The sequence below is a fragment of the Sus scrofa genome, chromosome 13 (assembly GCF_000003025.6).
Source record: "Sus scrofa isolate TJ Tabasco breed Duroc chromosome 13, Sscrofa11.1, whole genome shotgun sequence".
Taxonomy (NCBI): Eukaryota; Metazoa; Chordata; class Mammalia; order Artiodactyla; family Suidae; genus Sus; species Sus scrofa.
In genome coordinates this window covers 80,258,588-80,280,433 of record NC_010455.5, presented here as the reverse complement: position 1 = coordinate 80,280,433, position 21,846 = coordinate 80,258,588, and the positions used below count along the sequence as shown (strand labels likewise).

The 21,846-nt window shown below is 41.4% G+C and overlaps 1 protein-coding gene and 1 long non-coding RNA gene across 3 annotated transcripts in view; both read left to right on the top strand.

The window, feature by feature from the left end:
- On the top strand, positions 592-11,868 carry LOC110256305. Its single transcript, XR_002337701.1, has 2 exons — positions 592-3,954; positions 9,981-11,868. It is a non-coding gene; the product is annotated as an uncharacterized LOC110256305 (long non-coding RNA).
- COPB2 (coatomer protein complex subunit beta 2) overlaps positions 15,626-21,846 on the top strand; it is a 44,349-nt gene continuing 38,128 nt past the window's right edge. The window contains exons 1-2 of one of the 2 annotated variants that reach the window (XM_005669884.3): positions 15,626-15,765; positions 21,600-21,737. In XM_005669884.3, coding sequence (XP_005669941.1) covers positions 15,763-15,765; positions 21,600-21,737 — 141 coding nt within the window. In that variant the 5' untranslated portion in view covers positions 15,626-15,762. The remainder of the gene's footprint in view (positions 15,766-21,599; positions 21,738-21,846) is intronic. The other variant, XM_021069531.1, reaches the window with a different exon arrangement.

Here is a 21,846-nt window from a genome sequence, read left to right as displayed (position 1 = left end):
CATTTAAAATGAGCAGTAAGTTTAAAGGAAATTAAACTTAATATCTTCTTCCATCTGAGAATCTGTGAGAGATGTAATGATCAATATATGGTATGGGAGACATTTTAAAAATTTATTTTATCCAAGTATAGTTGATTTACAGAGTTGTTTTCATTTCTTCTGCACAGCAAAATGAATTAGTTGTACATACATATACTTTTTCATATTCTTTTTTTTTTTTTTTTTTGTCTGCCATATGGCATATGGAGTTTCCAGGTGAGGAATCAGATCTAAGTCACAGTTGCAACCTGAGCTGCAGCTGTAGCAATGCTGGATCCTCAACCCACCATGCTGGGCTGGGCATCAAACCTGCATCCCAGTGCTCCCAAGATGCTGCCAATCCCGTTGTGCCCAGACAGAACTCCATTTTTCATATTCTTTTCAATATGGTTTATCACAGGATATTGAATATAGTTCCCCTTGCTGTACAGTAGGACCTTGTTGTTTATCAATCCTACATGTAATAGTTTGCACCTGCTAATCCTAAACTCCCAATCTGTCCCTTCCCTACCTCCCTCCCCCATGGCAACCAGAAGTCTGTTCTCTATGTCTGTGGGTCTGTGTCTGTTTCATAGATAAGTTCATTTGCGTCATATTTTGTCATATATTAGATTTGAGAATTTTTCTATTTAACCAAAGGGGGCATGAATTTAAGCAGGTTAAAATGCATGGGATCAGGAAGTGAGCACTATGGACACTACTAGGAGACATTATCTGTATTACCAAGGGCTTTTCATGAAATAGAACCAACACACACACATGTATGGAGACAGAGAGAGAGATGGAGAGAGAGGTTTGATTTATCAGGAGGAATGTAATTATGGAGGCTTAGAAATCCTAAGATCTGTTGTATGCAAGCTGGAGACACGGGTAAGTCAGTGGTATAATTCAGAGTCCAAAGACCTGAGAACCAGGGAAGCCAATGATCTAAGTCTCAGTCCAAGGGTGGGAGAAGATTGGTGCCCCAGCTCAGACAGGCAGAGAGCAAATTCTCCCTTCCTCCACTTTTTTCTTTTGTTTGGGCCCTCAGCAGATTGGACAATTCCCACCCACCCCAAGGAGGGCCATCTGCTTTACTCAGTCTAACTCAAATGCTAACTTCTTCTGGAAACACCCTCACAGACTCCTCCCAAGGTGATTTTTAGTCAAATAGCTGGGCACGTGTGATCCCATCAAGTTGACACATAAACTTAAGCATCACATTATCCAATACCCTGAAAGTTACAGGAATGCTAACAACCACATACAAAGAGGAGTCAACTGCCCTCTTTGTCAGCTTCAACTCATCTAGCAAAAGGGGCCAGTGTGTTCTCAGGGATCCTACCTCAAGTCAAGTTGCAAGGTGTCACAAGCAGTTTGGTGACAGTGTCATCTCTTTCTAAAGTGCAAGCAAGATCCACAGGGGTAGGGAGAAAGGGAGACACATGCTGTAAACCAAGGCCAGGGTGACGTGCCTTGTCTGGCTATGTTTTCCTTCAGGGTCACTTGGCCTAGAGTGCAGTCAAGTTCAGGTGATTTGAGGAAAAGCTCCTCCATTCCACATGACTGCTAATTGCCCAAGAAGCAAAGCACAACGGAAATAGCAGGCAGATATGACTCCAAATGTTGGTGATGACTGTATTTAACCTTTCCTAAAGGAACATTAAAAAGGCTTTAATGCTTTGGTAGGGGGAATCCCGATGTGTGAAAAAAGAAACAGACATTTGCTGACAAGAGTCTCTTTCCACCTGAAGGAACCGTGCCAGAATCAATTTCTAATAGGAGTGAAGGCTAATGAGAGTGCATTGTCAATTGCAGGCACATTCTGCCTTCTCTTCTACATCTCTAAAGGCTCCTCTGGACAGACCGTAAATTACCCTGACCTTAAAGAAAATGTTCACACTAAGGCTTTGGTTTTTATGAACATTCCACCTGGACGGTCTGACCCAGCTTTAGATATAATAAGAAAGAAGCCAAGAACCAGCTGAGCCACACAGAGCCAAGGCTCAGGCCTGGCTCGATGATGATTCAGGCCTTGCCACCCATATATCTAAGAAAAGAGCATTATTTCCATAAATGATAACCAAACCCAGGGCTGATTTGGAATAGCTACTTGCTATCCCAAATTGGCTTTGGCTGTCATTAAAATTACAGTGACATTTAGGGATTTCTTACAGGTTGCAGAAAGCTATGGTTGAGAGCATCATATCATCTTTTGTTTGTGGCCAGGATACTGGCTATTGTACTAGGCAGCATTCTTGACTGAAAATGTAGACACCAACTCTAGGTCTGTACCAGATGCATTTTAGGATCCCACCAAGTATCCGTGTGTGTGGCACAGCGCCATGAGCACTATAGGCATCACGGTCCCGCATCCTGTCTGTTGGCAATGCTGCACTTCATCCCCCTGGGCATGCCCTCTATGCTCCTGACTCTACTGAGTTATCACCAGCTGACTAGTCTCTCAAGATTCAGCTTGGACAGCAGCACCTTACAGTTTGTACTGAGGCCACATGGCCATGTTCAAGCTCAAGCTGCCAGGGGATGGGGAAGTTCTCCACACAGAAAGGGGATCCAGTGCAGCCAAGCAATCATGCTCACTGAAGGTAAATTAGTAAAAAATAAAAAAAGCTACTCTCATGCAATATCCAACTATATACATATATGCGTATATATATATTATGTATGTGTACATATATTATGTATATATATTCACACCACATATTAGTGTGTATTTTTTCCTGGAGATCAATCAATAATATCTATAGACAGTAGGTTTGGGTATCCTTGCGAAGACCTAAAGCAGCCTTTACATGGGATTTGCCCTGGTTCCTCTTTGAGACTGCCAGGCCCCAGTGATTTGCACCAGTTTCCTGCCCTACACACCTCAGTCCCATCCTCCAGCTTACTTCTTCTTGGCCCTTTTATTAAACATTTGCTTCTGAGCTACAATATAGAGATACAACATAGAAAGAGGAGAAGGGAACTAACATTTGCTGAGTGCTTTTTTTATCATCAAGTATTCTGGGTCCTCGTTAGGTCAACTTTACCCTTGTAACAGGTGGAGCTGTTCCTTACAACACCCATGTGGCTTTGAGACCCAGCTCTTTCACATATTGTGATCTTGAGCAAGTTATTTAACCTCTGTCACCACCAGATTTCTCATTTGTAAATGGAAGTACTTTCAGGACTGTTGGATGAAGTGCCTCACTCTGTGACATGTGGCCAATGGTTGTTACTACTCATTAGCTGCAATCTGGCCCATTTTTAAGTGTTACCTCCTCCAAGAAGCCTTCTTCAGTCTCCCAAGGCAGACGGAATCCCACCTTCCTCCTTTTAACTTTGTCTTTCACCTCCTTCGTGGAGCTCAGCACAGGCAGTGAAGGCTATTAGAGAGCAGGAATCTTCACCGTATCCCCAGCAGACCTAACAATGCCTTGCACACAGTAGGTCTTCTATAAAGTGCCATCGAATTGAAATGTCAAACTAAATTCTCCATGGCCAATGATTGTGAAGCAAACTAAATGTGCTGCTTAGTTGTCTAAATTGCACTTTCTCAACAAAAAAGGAGAGGTTTTGCACTTAAGACAGATTCACACAAGCAAAGTTTGGATTCTGCATTTAGCGTATTATACAAAATCATGATGAAATAACTCTTAAACACCTCCTTAGGAAAGAACCATGCTGGAAACAGACATGAGGACTTGCCATAAATCTAACACAGCCATTTTCCACTTTGATTCCTGATTGCTGGGTTAAGTATCCACAGATGGATTGCATTTAAGGACAGGTGATAGGAAAATCATCTGTTTTCAAACCCCAGCATCTCATCCAGTGAGAGAATAGGATCTCATCACAGGAGGTAAAAAGGAGCTGAGGTGTTTGAAAGGAACAGCAGATTTACTTCTATGTTGTGTTCATTCCAAGAGGAGAGAGGTACTGCAAATATTATTTATTTCTTTATTTCTAAGTTCAAAGAGCTGAATTTGTGTAAATTTAAATGTGTGATGCAATTTCACCATGTAGTCACAGACTAAGGAACTCACCCTGTCTTAATTCACTGGTGAGTTCTACTCAGAGTTTTGGTGAACATGCTAACCTTTCAGTAAGTTGCAGTGAGGGTGCTAAGGGATAAGATGGGGGGCATATCTGATCTGAAAATGTTCTAAGTTTGCGTTAAGAGCCCTCTTCACTGTTATCTTTTTTTTTTTTTTTTTTTTTTTTTTTTTTTTTGGCCGTTCACTCCTACGGCATGTGGAAGTTCCCTGGGCAGGGGGTCTTGCTATAGCAGATTGAACCTGAGCTGCTGCTGTGACGATGCTGCATCCTTAACCCTCTGCACCACAAGGGAACCCTTCTTCACTATAATCTTGACTGTTGGAAGGTGTGACTAAATTTCTCGTCTTTCTGTCTGCTCACCTTAATCAAATATGAGATTGATGTCCATCCTTATCCAGGGCTCTTAGGGTCTGTGTATACCTTGCCCTTCTCATTAGTGTCCCACGGATGCCCTCTTACCACTGCCATTGGTCCCAGTTCCCTATGGGAACATGGCTTTTGTGTAAGCACCACTGATACCTGCAGGGTGACAACTGCACTGTGTCCTTCATTCTTATTTAGCCATGTGGCTACAAGCCACTAACATCTGTAGCTAGCCCCCTGTTCTTTTTGCTATGATTGGAATATATATGCATCTAATCTTCCTGGGTTTTTTGTTTGTTTGTTTGTTTGTTTTTTTTGTTCTTTTGTTTTGTTTGTTTGTTTGTTTGTTTTTAGGGCTGCACTTGCAGCATATGGAAGTGCCCAGGCTAGGGGCTGAAACCAAGTTGCAGCTGCTGGCATTCACCACAGCTCACAACAACACTGTGGATCTGAGCCACACCTGCAACCTAAGCTCATAATGCCAGATCCTGAACCCACTGAGTGAGGCCAGAGATCGAACTTGTGTCCTTAGGGATACTAGTTGGATTTGTTACCGCTGAGCCACGACAGGAGTTCCTGGGTGTTTTTGTTTTTTGTTTTTGAGCAGGAAAAATAATTGTATAAAATCTCTTCAAAAACTAATTGCCCTGGGTATGTTTGTGAAGACAATGTTTTTACTATACTATCACAATAAACTCAAGCACTTTTAGGATAGGGAGGGTGTTTCTTTTCTCTAGGTCTAGAATTCTATATGATGCCTAGCATATAAGGGCGTCAGGAAATGCTTATTGAATTTGCGTTGTCAGCGTCATTGACTTGGTGCTTGGATTTTTTACATGGATTCTGTGAAGTTTTGAAATTGTATGAAAAACTATATGTGTATATCTTTTTTTCCCCCTGGGAGAATACTTTGCTCTGACCTGGGAAGACGAGTAATGCTGTGTACCTTTCCCTCATATTCTGATCCAGGTCAGGGAAGCAGCAGTGGTGGGGAGAATGGAGGGAGAACTTGAGACAAATGATTGAACAGAGGCTGTTGGAGAGTCAAGGCTAAGAGATGCTGGGAGAAAAGAGGCACATGAAGGAACATGGGGAAAATCCTCACCCGATATGTCAAAATGTTATCCTTCCACGTGGGGTCAATTTTCAGGGACACTGCCAAGGGCTCTCTTTGTCTCACCTCCTTTAAAAGTGTAGCATTGGTGTGTCCTATTATTCTGTAATGCAGCTCCATGCTGATTTCACCTAGATCTGTTTGCTCCATCCTAAGTCAGGATAACTTATCATCATTATTGTTTTCTCGCTCAAAATGCCTTCATTAAGAACCAATTATAAACTCCCTAGAGGCTTCTGGTTTCTGTTAATAGCAAGCTAGGTTATTCAGATCAACACTCTTGCTGAAAACGACAACAAATCCCACTAAAATAGACTTAAATAAACACCACTACCTCAAAATAATCAAAGATTTGAAAAATACAATAAAGAACTCCCAGGTCAATATCTGGATGAGAGCCTCTTCTGAAAATGGTAAAAAGACCGTTGGGTGATCAAAACCCCAAAGATCATTTGTCATTACTGCTGTGGCCTGGGTCTGGATGGGCACAGGTCAAGGCCTGAGACCCACAGAAGCTGAAGAGCCTCAGAGGACATTTTCCCAAATGAATACACACACAGATTGAGGAGAAACCAGATGTAAATCTGCCTCCCCTACCCCTCAACCTCAGGGAACTGCAGGAAAGCCTTCCACGGCAATAAGCAAGGCAAAATAATGAAAAGGAAACAAGAAGAAACAAGAAGTCTTCAATATACTATAACCACAGAACACCCTGCTATGGATCTGTACTGTGTGTACACTTAGCCTGGGTGGGCCAAAGGTGTTTAAGGTAAGAACTTGGTGTGACCAGATCTTGACTGTTATTGTTACCAGGTACCTGGTGAAACCAAAATAAAGCCTCTCAGGAGGGGGGTACCTCCAAGCTAGGTTTCAGAACACCCACATAAATAATTGAAGGACAGTGACCAGTTATCCAATCAAAGATAACTAAGCATCCAGGGAATGAGAACTAACAAAACAACAGAAGAAATGGACCCACAGAGCCTTTAACTATTAAAGCCAGTCTTAAAAACCAAGGTTTCCATGTTTACAGAAATATATGACAACCTTGAAAATAACTATAAGGAGACTATGAAAAGGTACATACCATATATGAAAAAAGAACCAAACTAAAAATACAGTAACTGCAGTGTAAAGCTCAATGAGAACATTTGCAACAGACTGACAAGGTAAGGGAGAAATGGTGAGCTGTGCAGAAGATCTCACGCAGAATGCAGGAATGAGAGACGAGAATGGGGGAAATACCCAAAAGTGTGTAGGAGATGTGGAGAACGGGGTACAAAATTCTAACACTGGCATGCCAGGAAGAGATGAAAGAGGGAATAGGACAGAGATTGAGAAATTTACAGATGAAAGACACCTATTCACAGATAGGGGACTCAATGGATTCCAAGCAGAATAAAATAAAACCCATGCCTAAACAACTCATAAGGAAACTGCAGAAAACCAAGGCATAGAGAAAATCTTAAAGCAAGCAGAGAAAAAAAGATTACCTTCAAAGAAGGAATTGACAACAGAGTTTTAACAGCAATTCAGAAAATGTAGCCTGATATGGCTTTAATGTGCTCAAAGAAAATTAGTGCTAACCTAGAATTCTACGCAAGCATAAAAAAATACCATTCAAAAATGAACTGGGGGAGTTCCCATTGCGGCTCAGTAGTTAATGAATCTGACTAGTATCCATGAGGACGCGGGTTCAATCCCTGGCCTTGCTCAGTGGGTTAAGGATCTGGCATTGGTGTAGGTTGCAGACGTGGCTCGGATGCCGTGTTGCTGTGGCTATGGCGTAGGCCTGAAGGTACAGCTCCGACTAGACCCCAGGCCTGGGAACCTCCATGTGCTGCAGGTGTGGCCCTAAAAAGATAAAAGACAAAAAAAAAAAAAAAAAAAAAACTTGTTCCCATTTCCTTGAGTGCGATCCCCTATAAAATTCTGGATACTCTGAAAGAGGCTTTGATAAAACTCATATTGATTGATTGCACTTTAAAGTGACGGGCCAGGTGATGGGTTTATCAGTCCAGTGTTTGAGGACATCATAGAACAAGGCTCTGTAATGTCACAGAGTTGGTGGGAAAGGGAGAAGGGGCTACCTGAGAGGTTGGAAGTGGCTGCCTCAGACCAACCAGGCTTACCTTATAATTCGCCCTACTGTGAAGACAGCTTGTTGGTGTAAAATGCCTGCTTTCTCCTTTCACTTATTCCTCATCTACAGATGCATCAAGGACCTGTTCAATATCCTTACCTTATGATCAGGGTTGATACTCAAAATATTTAACAATGCTAAGGCACCAGCACTCATCAATCAGAAGAGATAGCTAATGTCAGACTAGATGCTAACCGTTGCACAAGGTTAGGGTCCTGGGGGCCCCTGGAAGTGTCAGTTGTTACCCCTTAGTGGCTAGAATATGGAGAAACTCAGGGGAGAGACCTGATCTGCCAGGATAGTGGAGACAGTCAAGGAAGCAACTATCCAACAACTGCTATTTTAATACATGTTTTGGCTACTAGTTCATACCAGCTGAACACAAGCCCCTTCAGCCCTTCCACCAGGCTCCTTAGTGGGTCTCATCCTTCCTGCTCCCTGATCATGGTCTCACCTCTCCCCCTTGCAACTTTAAACCTTTCAACAAAGCTGCTTCCTTGTGTAGTTCTACCAGGAATACATCTTAACCAAAAATCCATAGAATAACTTCCTTTCTCAAAACCTGGCTCTTAGTTCCCCTGTAACCCTCACTCAGGTGTTGTATACTCTTCTTTGGCACACTGCTCACTCTTGGATGTGACTATATCATTTTGCTGCACCTCAAATGGGCTTTATAAAATGAAAATCCAGATTTATGCAGAAAATAAAAGGTATGTCTTTGTTTTATAGTCAGATTAAAACTAATCTTAAAATAACAAGCTCCTTTGCTACATTTTATATTTGCATACATATAAATAATAATTTATATTCTTTATTACACAATATATGGTTATAATAGAAAAGGTAGAAAATATAAATAAACAAAAGCACCTGTAATCTTCTTCCATCTTCCTCAGATATTGACTTTACCTATATGTGTATGTATGTTTAATGGAGATATATATATATGTATGTATATATATACACATAAAATTGGGATATATATAAAAACCCAATTAACTAACATTTGCTGTATATATAAAGCTTCTTTGGATAAAATTATTTCTGTATTCATTGTCAATGTCTGAGTCACCAAGGTATGGCCATATTTAGCAAAAGAAACAATTTCTTCTTCCAGTATTTGGATTTTAGTGACTGGATCAAGTACCATCAATGTGAAGTTGCTGTAACATCACATGAAAAGTCCTGTGGCAGTGCAGCGCAATAAGATTTGGAGTATCATCTCCAGTACAGAAGCATATCAGTTCTGAGCCCAAGGACTTCATTTTTAAAACTTGGGGCTTAAACTACATTCGAATTCAAATTCAGTAATGCCCTTAGATCAACTTGAGCTGACAACTTCTTTAGAAGAAAGTAGAATAAGGCAATTTGATGGAGATTATACTGTGCAGTGCCTTGTCACTCCAAATATTTCACTTCCACATTAAAAATTTTTTTCCATTGATTTAAAGGTAACAGCTACATGCCAGATATCCAGGCTATTTGTCATTATTATTCATTTGTTTACATGCAGCACTATCACTTATAAGGACATAATTCTTAATGAAACATAATTGCTCTAAACCTATCAATTTGCTTATATAAAACTGTGTAAAATCTTTTCTCTGGAAAGTTAAACATTGGTTGTCAGAGAATGTTCCCCTAGAACTCTGCATACCATCCACACTTGGGCCTATGCTCCTGGTCACCTCACAGCCACCAGGCTCCTTGCCCCAAGCCCCAGGACCCTCCAGTTTACCCAGAATTGTTCCAAGTGTAAGAAAGCCTCAACAAAAACTTGCTGATTTAAGGTGGCTTCTGGAGAAAAAGAGCAATGCATGCTGTGAAATATGCGGGGAGAACTACCTCATTGGTGCATGAATGAAGCAAAACAAACAAACAAACAAAAGTCTATTAATATATCCTGCAGCCACTCCCCTTGATCACTTCATTTGACAAGAATATACAATCACAGACTCAAAATTCTAAAGAAGCTTGGAGCAGAAGGGAAATTTTATTATTTTTTGTTTTTTGTCTTTTTAGGGCCGCATCTGCGACATATGGAGGTTCCCAGGCTAGGGGTCGAATTGGAGCTATAGCTGCCGTCCTACGCCACAGCCACAGCAATGCTGGATCCGATCTACCCCAGAGCTCACGGCAATGTCAGATCCTTAACCCACTGAGCAAGGCCAGGGATTGAACCCTCATCCTCATGGATGCTAGTCAGATCATTTCTGCTGAGCCACAACGGGAACTCCTTGAGGGGACTTTTAAAGTTCTTTTTTTTTCAACATTATTTTGTAGGTAATGAAGTTGAGACCCAGAGAATCACTCTACAAGACAACCCTGAGTCAAAGAAGCCTCCAGAACCTGTTGGTCATGACTTATCACTGGTGGTCTTAGCACCATATATGTGAAGAGCTGGATATAGAATGTCCAATGTATGGACCGCTATGGAGGTCACTAAATGACAAGCTCCCAAAACTCTACTGCCATATTTACAATTGTCCAGCGATTCCCCCTCCATTTCATTCAAAGCTCATTTTAAACTCTGCCTCCTCTAAATATGTTTATTAAAGAGATATGCAGTTAATGCAATTTTTTTCTTCTTTTTTGGCCATTCTGCTGTATATGGAGTTCCAGGGCCCGGGATCAGATCTACACCACAGTGCTGTGGCAATGCCAGATCCTTCAATCCACCATGCTGGGCCAGGGATCAAACCTGTGTCCTGGTGCTAGAGATGCCACGATCCCATTGTGCTGCAGTGGGAAATCCTCAGTGCAAATTTTAAGAAGGTAAAATTGTACTCATGTCAAAAACATGAGTGACAATCTGGATATCTACACTTTCAGGTAAACAAAAGTGAATACTCCTTCTAGGTTGAATCCCACAGCAAACTCCTGTGGAGCAAAGTTAACAAATTTTAAATTCCTAGAAGTTAATCATATGAAGTGCATAGCACATTGTAGTCGATCAAAGCTGTTGCAGTCAGTCAAAGGTTTGCCTCTAAGCGTCAGGCAACCATAAGCTTCATTCTTCTTGGTAGACAAGTCAGTGGTTCTCCAACTCAGTTTAGTCTCGCCATGGTCAGTATGTGATTATGTGGTCAAAACTCTCACTTTCATTCACTTCATGCAGAAATCCAGCTGAGAACCTTAACATTTCCTTTAATAGGGAAAGTAGCTGACATGCAATGATGAATCAGTAATAGAGCATGAAGATTACCCTACTTAACATTCTTCAATGGTTCCCTAGAGCCTTCAGGATAAAGTCCAGACTTCTTAAACTGGCAATCATGGGCTTTCACGGGCTGAGCTTCATCTATCTTTCCAGCCCCATTTCTCAGTCCTCCCCCTTTTTAGTCTCTGGCCCAAACATGTTAAACTACTTTCAGTTCTCTGGGAAAATCGAACTCTCAATTCCCTCCACTTAAAATGCCCTGCATGTACCCTCCTGACTAGCTCCCACTCATACTGCCAGGGCCCATGCAGTGGCACACATCCATTCAGAATGTTATCATGAGCTAATTCATGTCAACTACACCCCAGATACAGGGACAATCAATCCACTTTCAGTGGGACATCAACATTTGCCTTTTCACCACTAAACTTTTGGTAAGTGTCTTTGTCATCCAATCATTTCTTAATCCCTGCAAACCTGCTTCCCCTAGCATTACTCAACTGAAAAAAAGAAAAAATTCAAGGTTACTATTGTCCTCATAATCATTTCATTCGTTGGCAATGGTTTTTTTTTCTCCCCCCAAATACTATGTTTTCTTAAGTTCTCTAAAGCCATCTAGACTGCTAGTCACTCTATGTTCACCATCTCTTTCCTTTTGTGGCATACAGTTTCCCTAGTTGTCTCATTCTAATTGTTCCTTTTCTGTGTCATTTACTGGCTTCAATTCTTCCTTTAATTAAAGATATTTCTCTAAGTTCACTAGATTCAAAACATTAGCATTAGGGAGCCTCCAAATCACTTAACTCATAAAACAAACTCAAATTATTTGTATGTCCTATTGATTCTAGCTTCTTAGTGAAAAAGGAAGAACCCAGGGTCCAATAAAAAGAGCATTCATTCTAGAGATAAGCTTGGGTTCAGATCTCAAGTATGTCATCAACTCTTGAGCACTGTGGCATGGAATATAGCACTTAACCCATTTGGGCATCAGTTTCTCATCTGTAAGTTGAAAATAATGACTTTCTTTTAGTATCACTATTCAAATTGCAGAATGCAAAGTGCATATTTCAATGCTGGGTACAGAAGGGGACATTCAAAGAAACCTACGCATTTAGTAGTTATTTCCACACTCACATACCCCAAATTTGTAGAGTATCTCACTGTTCCAATCCATTTTTCATACGTCACCAAAAGATAAATCTTATAGAGTGCATATATGAATACATTTTCTGGCTTAATTGTTCCCAACTACTTACTGAATCAGAGACCAATTCCTATTTAAGCAGATTTTCAGATTTTTAGCCCTATCCTTCCTTTCTGCCCTTCTCCCTCACTGCCCTCCAGAATGATTACCATTCTCCAAGCAAACCTGGACATTTTGCGGTCCAAAGGTCCAGCTCAGATTCTGCCTCCTTTATGATACTTATTTCCCCAGCTGGGTATTTTATCCTGAGTTGTTTATAGGTACGTCTCATGAGTTGCAATCCCTTTGAGGGAAGAAACTAGTTTCTCATTCATTCTCCTACTCAATACTTTGCTAAGTGATGGGGCATTTTTTTGTTGTTGTTTTTTTGGCTGCATCTGTAGCATGCAGAAGTGACCCAGGCTGCTGCAGTGACAATGTTGGATATATAACTCACTGCACCACAAGGTATATCCTATTTTTTAAAAATACCAACTACACTTTTCCTCAAGGAATTATTTTCACTTCCTCAACTTCTCATGAAGTGGTGGGAATAGAATAGAGAGGGAAGTATGTATGTAGGGTACTGATAGAGGCACTGCTGGCTGAACTTCCACTTAGAATTCTCCCAGCAGCAGCAGAAAGTCAGAGTTGAAACAGTCATCCTAGAAATTGACCAGGTAAGACTTTGAGATCTGTTGGTCAATTGCAATCAACCAACCTCTTGGGAAACCCTTTATCAATTTGCTAAGATTATCAGTATTTCTTTTCTTCCCCAGAGTTATTTTTCTAACCTTTTAGTCTTCTCTTAAACCAAAGAGAAAACAAAAGTTTTCATTTTAAGCCCACAGTTGAACACACAGGAATATACACACATACATTTGATGTTATTTTATGCATTAGTTTGTATTTGAGAATGTTATTTCTTTAAAGTGAAATTTCTTTCAACCTAAATCTAAGACTAAATTTTTATAGGTATAATCTTCAGGCAGCACCTAATATAGTGCTTGGATACAGTACAAATTCACTATTCAGTGGTTGAAAGAAGAATGAACTTACAAGGCACAACTGCAGAATTTAATGTTGGTTAATTGCTGTGGAAAAATAAGAAAACATACGGTCAGAGTGAGTGTGATACTTGGAGGCTCAGCCCCTCATCAGTACCAATTAGGTAAATCCTTGGGTGCCTAGTAATGTACAAGGGTTTAAGTTATCCCCCACCAAGTTTTTTTGAGAACAGAGATATCATTTTATTTTGTATTACTTGTTACAGTGCCAAGTCTGAAGATACTCTCTCAAGGGCAAAGGTATCCAGAAATCAGAAATCTTGGAAGTTACAGTATACAAGCAGATTAGGTATAGTTCACATTTGCAAAATTTTCAACTAACTCTTGTGATCCTCAATCACTCCATAGCATAAACAAAGTATTCAATTATTTGTCTCAACTTATGTAAGATCACACTGCTGGCACTAAAATCCAGTTCCAGACCCACTCTTCTTTCTACTGTTGAACATGATAGAAGCACAGAATAGTAGAAATGGAAGAATCTTTAAAAATTATTCAACCTAATTTTTTTTTTTTTTTTTTTGTCTTTTTGCTATTTCTTTGGGCCGCTCCTGCGGCATATGGAGGTTCCCAGGCTAGGGATCGAATCAGAGCTGTAGCCACTGGCCTACACCAGAGCCACAGCAACTCGGGATCCGAGCCGCGTCTGCAATCTACACCACAGCTCACAGCAACGCCGGATCGTTAACCCACTGAGCAAGGGCAGGGACCGAACCCGCAACCTCATGGTTCCTAGTCGGATTCGTTAACCACTGCGCCACGACGGGAACTCCCAACCTAATTTTTTTTAAGGTAAGGAAAACTAAAACCCACAAAGAGATTACAATGGTGACAAGACTCCTGCTAAAAGCCAAATTACCTGATGCAGAGTCTCTGTCTCTCTTTGAATGTCACACATGTATGTGTGTTTCTTTTTAATGCAGAGGTCTAAAAAAATCCCCAAGGCTACTCTCAGGCCTGAGGTATACGTTTATTCTTTTTTTAATTTTTGCTTTTTAGGGCTGTACCTGGGACATGTGGAAGTTCCCAGGCTTGGGGTCAAATCGGAGCTGCAGCCGCCAGCCTATACCACAGCCACAGCCACCCCAGATCAGCTGAGTCTGTGACCTACACCACAGCTCAGGGCAACACAGGATCCTTAACCCACTGGAGGAAGCCAGGGATCCAACCATCATCCTCTTGGATACTAGCTGGGTTCGTTTCTGCTGCACCACAGTGGGAACTCCCATTTATACATTTATATGCACCAAGAGGGCAAGTGTTATTAGGCCTGTGGTGTTTAAAAAATTAAGTTGAAATAATTTATTTTTAAAAGGTGGAATGTAGGAAGGTGGTGGTAGGCAAATGCTCTAGCACTTAATTTTGTAACCCCTATGGTGCAGGTCCTTATTATAGTGTTCAACTACCTTAATGAAGATATACTTTGGTATAGTAGAAAGAGTACAAGACTTCCATACTAGTCCAGTATCAAATTCTGCCTCTACCATTTACTATGTGGCCTTGGCCTGGACACTTAAATTCTTTAAGCCTTAGTTTTCTCATCAGTAAAATGGACATAATTCAGATCTGATGCGAAAATTTAAGAGAAAAGGCTGTTTGGCATACAGCTGAATATCAATAACCAGTTTCTAAAAGAAAGAACAACACTGCAAAATAAAAGTTAAATTTTTACCAAAAAATGAAACAAAAGCATGGACAACGTGGTCGATGCTCAATAAAAGCAGGTCAAGCAGCGTCGGATACTCCCATCTCCTGGGGAGATCCAGAGCCTGAAGGCTCTTTTCTACCCTCCGAGGGGAAGCTCAGCCCGCAGTTCAGGCCACATCTTTCCAGCCTCAATCAGTGCACCAGTAGAGAATTCTCTGGGCTTTGTACTCAGGCTCACCAGGGCACAGCGGGCTGGAAGCCTCGCCTGCCTTTCTTTCTTCCCTCTAACTCCTTCAGAGGAGCCCTGACAGCGCTGCTCAGCCCCTGTGACAAAATTACACCAAGGGGCAGTTTCTCCAGCCATTAGTGTTTGGATTAAACATTCTGCTTTTTGCCATTTTTTTTTTCTTCTTTTTTTGTCACTTTTTTTTTAGGGCCGCACCTCCGGGTATATTTAAATCCCAGGTCAGGGGTCCAATAGGAGCTATAGCTGCCGGCCTACGCCACAGCCACGCGCGGTTCCACACACAATTCCAGCCCCGTCTGGTACCTACAAGACAGCTCACAGCAAACGCGGGATCCTTAACCACTGAGCGAGACCAGGGATCGAACCTGCATCCTCATGGATAGCAGTCGGGTTGTTTCCTCTAAGCCTGGAGGGGAATCCCCCCATCTTTTCTGTCTCTCGGTTTTCCGATTCTCATTCACCCTCAGCAGACCCAAACCACCGCGCAGAGTAGTAGAGGCCACACCCCAATTTGCTCCAGCGGCTCCAGGTCTGCCGGGGCAGTTTGGAGGCCACGTTGCCTAGGAAATTGGGGCGGGGCTTGGCAAACGTCAGCCCTGCGCCGGCTTTGCGCAGGCGCTCTGGCCCTGGCCTCTACTATCGCGAGAACTCCTCCCGGAAGTTCCACGTCAGTCCGTCGGCGGGTCAGTGGTAAGGTGGGTCTGTCTTGGGACTGCTTGCCGGTAGCAAGCGAGGACGCCCGGACTTGGACCGACGGAGCCATGGTAGGTCCAGGCCCTGCAGGAGGGAGCGGGACTCCTGCGGCCCAGGTCATTACCTGGAGCTCCTGGCCTGGGGACCACAGTCAGCAGCAGCAGTAGCCTGGGCTCCCGCTGCGGCCGCCGCCTCAGGCCTTGCGGGGCCCTGGTCCAGTTTGAATTCTGGGAGGGAGAAGGTGATGGGTGGTTTGGAGAGGTAATGGCTGGAATTGAGGGGTCCCTGATTCCGGTGGTTACGGCGTCGCCAGAGCTTCTGAACTCTGCAGCGGGGTCCGTGGTGTAGGGAAATAGCAGGAGACCGAAAATGTCGATTTCCTTAGAAGGCCTTGACAAAACTACTCATTCTGCCTTTAAAACGGTGATAGCTGATTTTGCACTCATGTTGGGCTTGTTCTGGTATAGTGTGTGCTGACTACAAACTACGAACTTAAACAGGCACGCTTCCATCCCACCCCAGTAAGTATATAGAGAATCAGAGGTGGAATTTAAAATTCCCAGCTTACGTTTTAAGGAGAAAAGACTTGGGGAATTGTATATAAAACTGGTTGGCATGCTTTTCTACATTTGCAAATGGAGTAGCTGGTAAGAATGGCTGTAATGACAGCATTTTTTATCACCTCCAAATATGCTCTAAAATGCTTTTGCACAAAAGTGTTATATTAAGAAGAAAAATAATACAATAGCGTGAGAATTCCTTTCCAAAAATATGTAAGAGAGTCAGTATTTTGTATTTAAACGTTTTCCTGCTTTTTTGCATTTGTTAGGAAGCACAGGTGCAAAGATTTTTGGAGGTTGAAGACCTTAGGGATTAAGAAGTCTAAGTTCCTCACCTTGCAGTTAAAGAAAGAAAAAAAAATTAAAGTTTGTTTAAGGCTAATTGATGCAGAGTTTTAACTACAACAGAGGTTGATTCCCTAGAGATAGTGGTAAACTTTATGGATACTTATAGAAGAAACATAGAGAAACACAGTGTTGCATAAAATTTCAGGAGGTTCACTCACAGGCACCCTCCATCCTCATCCCTGAACTTTCTGGGTCCCCAGAGCCCCTGAACAATACTCAATTTCACCACCTCATATTACCAGTGATCTGCTCTGGGGTGTGCTGTGCTTTTAGCAACAGACGGTTTTTGGAAACAGCCCTCACATCTGCCTATCTTAGTTTTCTTTTCCAATCTTTTTAAACACTTTTCCAAGTGTTTTTATAATGAAATAGTTAATTATCTAACACTTTTAAAATCTTTTATATAAGACACAAAATGTGAATTTATTTATTCACTTATGTAGTGTAGAATGTTTACTATGTGCCATGGATTTTGCTTAAACCTTTGCCTCCTAATTCTCTCAGCAGTTGGGAGAGTGAGTTATAAATGTTTACAGAGTGGTAACACTAAGCCAGGCACTGTTCTAAGTGCTTAACACGGAATTTAATTCTCATCACACACAGAGGTAGGTAATAATCAATAGTTTACATATGTCAAACCTCAAAGAAGTTAAGTTGCCCTTTATTGTACGTTTGAAGTGAGTGGTGGAAGTAAAGTTTGAGTCTAGCATAATTCTTTAGACCCTGGACTATACTCTCTGTCCTTAAACCCCCATACCCAAATATAAGGTGCTGTGGACATAAACACATGAGTAAACAGTGACCCTGCCCTTAAGGAGAATCTACTCTAGAAACTAAAAAGAGACCTGTGCACAGATGTTAAAAGTTAAAACTAAATTCTTGGAGTTCCATTGTGGCTCAGTGAATTAAGAACCCGACATGGTAATCCATAGGGTTTGGTTCAGTTGCTCCTGGCCTCGATCAGTGGGTTAAGGATCTGGTGTTGCCACAAGCTGCTGTGTAGGTTGCAGGTGTGGCTCTGATCCAGCATTGCTGTGGTTGTGGTGTAGGCCTGCAGCTGCAGCTCCAATTTGACTCCCAGCCCAGGAACTTCCATTTGCCACAGGTGTGGCCTTGAAAAGGAAAAAAAAAAAAGAAGAAAAGAAAGAAAAAATATTTTAAAAAGGAAAAAAAAAGTAAAGCTAAATTCTGTAGGATCCCATAAGAAACGATACTTCTGATAAGGTAATCTGAAAAATCTTATTGGTGGCAGTGGCATTTAAGCCGAGTCCTAAATGCTTCCAACTTTTGGGAGATACAAGGAGACATTTAGAATTAAGGGTACACTATGAGTACCTTATTCATCTTGGTATTCCACTGTGCCCAGTACAATGTCTCATTTAGAGTAGTCACTAAAATCTTGGGAGAAATGCAGCAAGAGCTCTTGGCTGTGCTTTTTAAACTGAGATTGCATTGGGGGGTGTGTGGAGTTATACTGGGGTTGCTCAGTCCTCTGGGTCACCTTCCTAAAGCATTATTTTTAATCAGTAATCAGTCATTTAAAACACTTTTTAATGGTAAAATATACACAGTTTGTAAGTGTCCAATTTCCTCACTTACTAGAGGAAAAGTATGAGTTGTGCTTGGCTTATATTAAAGCCCCCACCGTGTTCCTGGCTTGTAATAGACATGTCATCTTTGTTGACACTGAAAATACCAGAAAAAAGGAGTTAACATTTGTGATGATAATTGATGGGGCAAAATTCAGAAATAGATGAAGTAAAAGGTCCTGCTTCAGCAAGGAATGTAAAGATGATGGCTTGAAAGTGGAAAGTTTGAGATGGAGAAAAAGGTATGACAGTGGAAACATTTTTGCGGTGATTGTGGAGGAGCCAGAGAACTCGGATCTTTTAAAGGAAAGTAAGAGGTATAGCTTTTTGCCCATAAATGAGCCTGTGTAGAACTAAGAACAAGGTTTGAAGAAGTCAGAGACCCAAATTTGATAGAGATCCAAAACAGTGAATAAAAGCCTTGTGAGATCTTGGTTTGTCACAGGAAATTATCTCTGCTGAAATTATATAGCAATCTTCATTTGTATAGAAAAGTAACATTGAATTTCTGTCCCATTCATGATCATCATAGAAGATTGCAAAAATAAAAATTTGAGAGTAGGAGTTCCCATTGTCATGGTGCAGTGGAAACAAATCCAACTAGGAACCATGAGGTTGTAGGTTCGATCCCTTGGCCTTGCTCAGTGGGTTAAGGATCTGGCATTGCCGTTAGCTGTGGTGTAGGTCACAGACGTGGCTGGGATCTGGGGTTGCTGTGGCTGTGGCGTAGGCCAGCAGCTACAGCTCCTATTAGACTCCTAGCCTGGGAACCTCCATATGCCACAGGTGTGGCCCTAAAAAAAAAAAAAAAAAAAAAAAAAAAATAGTAACTCCACTCGCCAAATAAACTTTTAGTTTGTGTTTAAAACCTGTTGAAGGAGAAACATTTTATTTTATTTTATTTTATTTTATTTTGTCTTTTTAGGAACACATCTATGGCATATGGAGGTTCCCAGGCTAGAGGATGAATTGGAGCTGTAGCCACCGGCCTACGCCACAGCCACAGCAATGCCAGGTCTGAGCTGCGTCTGTGACCTCCACCACAGATCATGGCAACGCTGGATCCTTAACTTGAGTTCATTAACCACTGAGCCAGGACGGGAACTCCAGGAGAAACATTTTAAAACAAGTCTTACTTAGACCTACTTCCAAGAGAGAATTAAGACTACTACCCTCAGCCATCAATGTATATACTGAATTAGCTTTTCTCCTAAAGAGGTATTGTTCGGAGAATTGAGAAAATAGATCTTTTTCTTTTTTTTTTTTTTTTGGCCTTTTTGCCTTTTCTGGGGCCGCTTCCCTGGCATATGGAGGTTCCCAGGCTAGGGGTCCAATCAGAGCTGTAGCCACCGGTCTACACCAGAGCCACAGCAATGCGGGATCTGAGCCGTGTCTGCAACGTTACACCACAGCTCACGGCAATGCCGGATCGTTAACCCTCTGAGCAAGGGCAGGGATCGAACCCTCAACCTCATGGTTCCTAGTCGGATTCGTTAACCACTGCACCACGATGGGAACTCCAATAGATCATTTTCTTTCGGTGATTTAGATGAGGAATCCAGGTTGAAAAAGTTTTAAACTAATATTTTCTGACTGGAAAGTGTATTTTAGCTTTGGTTTAAAGTTGTTCTAATTTCCGTTTCGTTCCCGTAACCTAAATCCATTAAAATGTTATAAGCATTCCTGTTTGGCTCCAAAGCCCTTAACAGACATGGATATAACCTGTATTAATCCCATGTTACATTGACTAGCATTTACTAATATTGCCAAAATAAATCTACTATTTTTCTCTGAAGAACTCAATTTTTTTAAACAACTGAGGTATCATTGACTTTTTTTTTTTCCCATTTTACGGCCTCTCCTGCAGCGTCCCTGGACTGGGGTCAATTTGGAACTGCAGCTGCCAGCCTAACCACAGCCACAGCAACGGTAGATCCACGCCACATCTGCAACTTAGACCGAAGCTTGTGGCAATGCCAGATCCTTAACCCACTGAGCAAAGCCAGGGATCAAACCTGCATCCTCATGGACACTGTTTTGGGTTCTTAACCTGCTGAGCCATATAGGAGCTCTGACATATTAGTTTTAGGTATACAGTATAATGATTTGAGGAGTTCTGTGGTGGCTCAGCAGGTTAAGGATCTGGCATAGTCACTGCTGTGGCTTGGGACACTCCTGGTGTGGGTTCAATCCCTGCATGCCATGGGCAAGGCCAAAATAACAAATATAATGATTCCATATTTGTATATATTGTGAAACCTTACCACAATAAGTCTAGTTAACATCAGTCACCATACTTGGTTACAGAAATGTGTTTTTTCTTATAACGAGAACTTTTAAGGTCTACTCTTCTTAGCAACTTTCAAATATGCAACACTGTATTATTAATTATGGTCACTATGCGCTACATTACATCTCCATGACTTACTTTATAGCTGGAAGTTTGTACCCTTTGACCCCCTTCACACACTTTGCCCTCTTCTCCACCCACCTCTGGCAACCACCAATCTGTTCTCTGTATCTGTGAGCCAGATTTTTTTTTTTATTAAACATACATCAACCAAAACAATATCACAGTATATAGTGGGCTGAAGCATATATGAGAAACCAGCTGTCTTCTTTTAAGTCAGAATTTAAAGAGTTTTGCAAAAATGTGAAACATTTCTGCTCTCTAAATTTCTTTTGAAACTGCAGTTTTCATAAAAATATTGCATTTATGTGAACATATAATGGGTTTAGTTTGTTATTTGAAGAACGAATTAATATATTAATATTTTAAAGTTGACTCAATTTTAATTTTTAATGTGAATATTAATAGATAAAACTTGCATAAACAGAAGCTTTTTAGCATTCTCAAAAGTTTTTGAGACTGTAAAGATGTCCTAAGACCAAAAAGTTTGACAATTGCTGCTATAAATTAAAAAATTTTATCTTTTTTTTTCTTTTTTTTTGTCTTTTTGCCATTTTCTCGGGCTGCTCTCACGGCATATGGAGGTTCCCAGTCTAGGGGTCAAATCGGAGCTGTAGCTGCCGGCCTACACTAGAGCCACAGCAACTCGGGATCCAAGCCGCGTCTGCAACCTACACCACAGCTCACGGCAACGCCGGATCGTTAACCCTCTGAGCAAGGGCAGGGACCGAACCCACAACCTCATGGTTCCTAGTCGGATTCGTTAACCACTGCGCCACGACGGGAACTCCTAAGTTAAAAAATATTAAATACTCTTTGTGTGTGTGTGTGTGTGTGTGTGTGTGTGTATTAGTAGGTGCTTTAGACTTGAGACTGTGTCTGAAGTAAAAGCCAAATTATTTTGTAGGCATGTTAATACACTTTTTTGTTAAAGTTCTCAAACATGTTTTATTTGGCATAAAAATTTAATACTTGTTTTTTATGTTGTTTGTGCTTAGCCTCTGCGACTCGATATCAAGAGAAAGCTAACTGCTCGATCCGATAGAGTTAAGAGTGTGGATTTGCATCCTACAGAGCCATGGATGTTGGCGAGTCTTTACAATGGCAGTGTGTGTGTTTGGAATCATGAAACACAGGTAGGAATTTTTAAAGGCTTTATTAGAAATACTGTGTTAGACTGTTTATAATGAAAGAGAAGAAATATGAGAGTCCAGTAGTATATGTACACTGCTTTCTCAAACAAAT